This window comes from Apium graveolens, chromosome 4, assembly GCF_009905375.1.
Source record: "Apium graveolens cultivar Ventura chromosome 4, ASM990537v1, whole genome shotgun sequence".
NCBI classification, from domain to species: domain Eukaryota; kingdom Viridiplantae; phylum Streptophyta; class Magnoliopsida; order Apiales; family Apiaceae; genus Apium; species Apium graveolens.
The window spans coordinates 256,703,374-256,709,085 of record NC_133650.1 but is presented as its reverse complement, the minus strand read 5'-3'; the positions used below and the strand labels follow the sequence as shown (position 1 = coordinate 256,709,085).

The 5,712-nt window shown below is 29.1% G+C and overlaps 1 protein-coding gene across 1 annotated transcript; it reads left to right on the top strand.

Annotated features, from left to right (window-relative positions):
- The first annotated feature begins 3,085 nt into the window (after positions 1-3,085).
- LOC141717109 (protein FD-like) lies at positions 3,086-4,401 on the top strand. The gene is made up of 3 exons (XM_074519222.1): positions 3,086-3,608; positions 3,838-3,930; positions 4,084-4,401. Exons 1-3 carry the CDS (start codon positions 3,267-3,269, stop codon positions 4,210-4,212), a joined length of 564 nt encoding a protein of 187 aa, XP_074375323.1. The 5' UTR covers positions 3,086-3,266; the 3' UTR covers positions 4,213-4,401.
- Positions 4,402-5,712: the final 1,311 nt, after the last annotated feature.

Below are 5,712 nucleotides of genomic sequence, written 5' to 3'. Positions count from 1 at the left end.
TTATTACACAACATGCAACAACATGTACAAAACCCTATTTTTGGATAACAAAATCTTTCTATTTCTGACTTAGTGTATCTTTGCTAATCATGCACGCTTGTGACTTACTTTGCCAGTTAATCTTGGCCTTTGATCTTGTACTCTTCAAGCTGCTTTTGTAGACTTGTCAATCTAACTGATTAAATTGTTTGTTTCTTGATAATCATGGATATTGAACTGGTCTGCATTTTGTACTTTGAGTTTTACCTCGAGATCTCCAGTTTTGTATATAGAGAACTTGGCATCTCAATAAGTATATTGGCTTATCGAGATCTTTAATCACTCTATAGATATTTTGACTTACCGAAGTTTCTGAGTTCTCTATAAGAGAATTTGGCTTGTCGAGATCTCACATCTTCATGTCATCATTTTGACTTATCGATAACTCTGAGTTCTCTAGTGACAAATAAATAGACTTATCGATAACTCTGAGTTCTCTAGACTTATCGATATCTCAGAGTTCTCTAGTGGAAAAAATCTCTAATAAGATGTATGTATCTTACTCCCTCCACTTCAAATTATATGTCTACTTGTTGGGAAAATGGATGCAAAAAAAAATCTTATTACTTGTTTTCCCATTCTTAGAATATAAAAAGAAACAAAGGAAAAGAAAGAAATTATATGTCTACTTTAAATAAAAAAATTATTTTAATTTAATTATTCATTTTAACTTTTAATGTAAATTTATATTTTTAAAATTAATTCTATTTTATATATCTTTTATATATATTTTCTAGATTAACTTTATAATTTCACATATTATGATCAATAAACCTAATTTATTTATTAATATTTGTTTTTTAAAATTATGTGATTATTGGAAAGTAAATATCTAATTCAAAATTGTAAATATATATGTTATTCTTATTGCTGGATAAATTTGGACCAAAATTCTCTGAAGTTTGTGGGTCACCCTTGTTGCCGTTGGCCGATTTTATTTATTTCTTCATGGATGTTGATTCAATACGGGGTGTTTGCAAATTATATTAAAATCTCATTAAATTAATAACATAAGATATTGACAAATTTTTAATTTATCAAAATTATTAAATTATCAAAGTTACACATGGACTGTTGCTATTATATGAGGAGCAACAATTTGTATTAAAAATATTAGCTTATATAAATTAATAATTTATTAATTATTAATTTATGGAGATTTTATTGTAACTGCCGAATAAAGAATTTAAAGAAATAGTTACCGGATGTCCTCTCTCACTTTTGACTCTTTTCCCATTACAATGAGTAAAGTAATTTTAAATATACATTAATTAATGAGATCAGATTTATAAATGAAAATTAATTGTAGCACACAAAGACGATTACAGTCGCATAGGCTTATTACATAAATACTAGTTTATAACCCGTGCTTTATATAATAAGTGTATTGTATTAACATATTATGATAAATTTATTTAAGAAATACTTTCGTTACATAAGTTACTTTTATATTATATATTTTATGAGATTATTTCTATAAATAGATCTGTCAATATTTAAAATTTACTTTAAATTTGTATTAAAAACTTACCATAAATAACACAATTCATATTTATAATTGTATTGCAAAGTTTCTATAATTAAAATGGGTCATAATAAATATATGGATCTTTTATAAACCTAATATGGATATCAAACCTAAAAATGGATAGTCCACTGGGTCAAATTAAAGTTAAAAATTATATACGAGCCAAAATATGGATACCAAACCTTAGGAAAGAGTTATCCAACAATTTATAATATATAGATTTTATTACTTGAATACCCGTATACATAAAAAATATATTTATATATTATAAATTATTGGATAATCCTTTCCTAAGGTTTGATATCCATATTTTGGCTCGGATATAATTTTTAACTTTAATTTGAGCCGGTGTACTATTCATTTTTAGGTTTGGTATTCATATTTGATTTATAAAAGATCCATATATTTATTATGACCCATTTTAATTATAGAAACTTTGCAATACAATTATAAATATGAATTGTGTTACTTATGGTAAGTTTTTAATACAAATTTGAAGTAAACTTTAAATTTTGACAGAATTATTTATATAAATAATTTCATAAAATATATAACATAAAAATAACGTATGTAACGAAATTAGTTCTTAAATAAATTTATCATAATGTGTAGATGCAATACACTTATTATATAGATAACTTAATCTTTCAGAATTATATTATTTAATTTTAATTATAAATTTATTTATTTATTTTATTAAATAATTTTTGAAATAGCCGTGTGCAAAGCACGAGCTATAAACTAGTATTTTTAAAGATTCAAGTTACACCAAATAGACAATTCGAGCCCGATAAAAATCGCTTATTTAAGTTAACTCAATACAAATTTTTAGCTGAAACTCGTTTAATTATAAAATTGAATTGAGTTTTATCGCCGGTCAAGCCGTGAACTCATAAAATTAAAATTAATAAGTACATAAAAATATAGAATTAATTTTAAATACATATAAAATACTAGTGACAATTTAAAGTAAATATAAAGGAGTTCGAATTCAAAATAAAATTAAGCCTAATTTTGAAATTTTGAGCAAAATTTAGTCGACTTAGACAAACGGTCAACTTGTTTTCTTTAAATAAAAGTGTTCCGAGTATGTGTTCGATTTTAACTCGTGAGCTCGAGACTTGGTTTTGATAAGCAATTTGAGTTCAAGGTGGTTGTGAGGAGTTCAGTTCCAATTACAGCACTAAAAAAGAACATGGACCATGAAAATTTGAAGAGCTTAGAAAAGTAAACATCAATTAAACATGTAGGGGAGGGGGGGGGCTGTAGGCGCATGACCAAAATCGTAGTCCGTACAATGTAGTAGTTTTTTTATGAAATTGTTTAAAAATTAGTGGGCTGTGAGAATTATAAATTGAGATTTCAACTATCTGGTTTAAACATTCTTTAACCGATGACTTCTTTGATACTAGACCTAGTGGTACCTTTTAGCGTGCAACAAATGGTGGAATTAGCAATTCACTAATTCACCCAGGTCCAGCAACTATTCCCTCAACACAAGTTCTGACCAAAGGGCAGACTAAAGTGTAATCATTCATCTTTTTATTGATAGTGTGCCAACGCTATTTATGGTCCTCACCCTTGTCATAACCCATTTTAAGTGGGTAACATCAGAATATACATATAAATATCTTGCAAGAATATAAAACAATCATCTACTCACAGTCACAGTCTCACACACACAAACCCTTCTCCATCCATGGAAGAAGTATGGGGAAACATCAGCCTTCCTTCTCTTCACTATCCCACCTCCACCACCAAACCACCCAGTCTTGGGGAACTGAATAGTGGCACAAACTTCTATGATTTCTTCAACAACAAAGATCCATACTCAGATCACCAAAGACAACTAGCCAACTATCCCCAAACTAACTCATTGTCAAGTATCAACAAAATGGGGTTTGTTGAAAACCCTAGCAGCAGCAGCTCTCTTGTCAAGAAAAGAGCATCAAATACCGAAGATGAGAGTGCTAATGACCGGCGGCGCCTACGCTTAATGAAGAACAGAGAGTCAGCCGACCGGTCCAGGGCTAGAAGACAGGTTGTTTTTACATTTACACACACAGTACTAACACCATTTAAAATCAAACACGTATGCTATGCTTTATTTTCCCATCAGCTTTCTTGGCCCCATTGTATATTACAACTAGGCATGTAAATATTATTCTCCTTCTCTTGAACTAGGCCTATTGCATCTTTTTAATTTCTACCCATATTGTACACTTTTATCACTTTATTGGGGTTGCTTACTTTAATAATTTGGTCCACAGGCTTACACAAATGAGTTGGAACAAGAGATAGAAAATCTAAAGAAGGAAAATGCTAGACTCAGACAGCAACTACAAAAGGAAAAACCAGAAAAGGTAATTAAACCAAACAAGATCTATCCTATCCTAGCTGTTCATCATATTTGTGTTTGTGTAGCCACTACACAACTGGCATGAACTGTAGATTTATTCAAAAGGGGGAAAAAACATGAATCTTTAAATGTAGTATTATTATATTGTGTCACACAGCTGGTGGGTATTCTAGCAGCCGCCGCAGCCACTACTACCAAAACTGGAGCAGCTGCAGCAGCAAGGGCTAGCCAGATTAAATCCACAAAAAGGAGCTTACTCTACAGAACCTTAACAGCACCATTTTGAGTACAAAAATGGGCTTATCTACTTATCCTACCTTTTGTTCCCACCCATGCCTTTTTTAGGGGCAGTCAAGTTGTTGCTGTCTGATCTGCTCCCTTTTTGTTTACTACTTATTTTGTGGTGGGTCATGTAATTTTTCGTGTATATATAACTTCGGCTATCGCCCTGTTATGTTCAGCTAATAGTTTATCCTCTCCTTTAGTATTCCGATATATCCGCTCCGACCTGTGATTCTGGTTTCTTTAAATTTGATAATGTTTTGGTGAAAAAATAGTTATAAAAAATTGTTATAAAATGGCATGAGCTGCTATGGGTGATTTGTTAATATAAAATAATTTAATTAATATTATTAGAGTGAATTGATATTATTAGTACGAATGTTAGTGTTCATTAAACATTTAAGACATTAGATCATCTCTAAGAGACTCCTAGCTTACTGTTTATAAATAATATAATTTATTGACTCCCAGTGATTTAATATGTACTCATCTCTAACAATAGTATTTAAATTAACTCTTTAATCTTTATTTTATTATTAAAAATATTTTGAATTTATTAAAGAACAAAAATAAATTATGAGAGAAAGATAGTGGGGTTGAGAATATATAATATAATAATAATAAAGAGTGTAACTATGCTCTTAAAGTTGAGGAGAGGAAAAATGTTTTTAGTAATATAAAGAGCCGAGTCTCTTGGAGCAACAATTTTGTTCTCACTCCTTAAATTTTAGTTAATAGTTAAAATAAAAAGACTATTTTAGATGCTCTTATATTTGTAAGTATTTTGGAAATTAATTTTTGTCCTTTAATATTTTTCAATAAATTTATATGAAAACTGCATACATATTTGATATTTTTATTTTTGTTAAAATTTCTTGGTGTGATTAACACGCGGGGTAACCCTTTTTTAGCATAGGGACGTTGTTCCAAAATTTCTGTTCTCCAATGTGACATGGGTCTTGTCATTTGTCAAACGAAGTAGTAAGTGTATATTTAATAATTACTACTAGCTGTGAATTATGATGCGGCTTCTTTTAAAATTATATTATTAATAATGTAATATTATTTATAACTAGCTTTATTACCCGTGCAAGGCCCGGACTAGCTTTATTTATAAAAAATTGCTATTTTTGCGTACTTTTACGATATTTGCGTGTTGTTTCATACAATATTGTGTGATTCATGTTAGAAGGACTACTGTAACGACGAATATTCTTAAATTTATATTATGTCGCGAATGTAAAGTTTAGAGTGCACTCTTACCATTAAAAATAATGATTTTCTATCAAGTCTCAATGATTTTTTCAACCGAAAATACCAAAAATATTATAATGTTTAGGTGTCATGTTTATCTAGTAATTTTTTTGCATGGTCGAACTCGAACTTCAAATTACTCGGCTCATAAGGTTCACGAGTCTTATCGAGCCGATATTATTTTTTAATAGAAATATATTTTTATCTAAATATTTAATATTTTATTAATATATTATATATTTATTAGAAT

Bases quoted from the DNA above. Each gene is read 5' to 3' on its own strand.
- LOC141717109 (XM_074519222.1), top strand. From the start codon at position 3,267: ATGGAAGAAGTATGGGGAAACATCAGCCTTCCTTCTCTTCACTATCCC. The intron at 3,609-3,837 runs GTTGTTTTTACA...TTTGGTCCACAG, and splicing joins GGTCCAGGGCTAGAAGACAG to GCTTACACAAATGAGTTGGA. The intron at 3,931-4,083 runs GTAATTAAACCA...TGTGTCACACAG, and splicing joins AAAAGGAAAAACCAGAAAAG to CTGGTGGGTATTCTAGCAGC.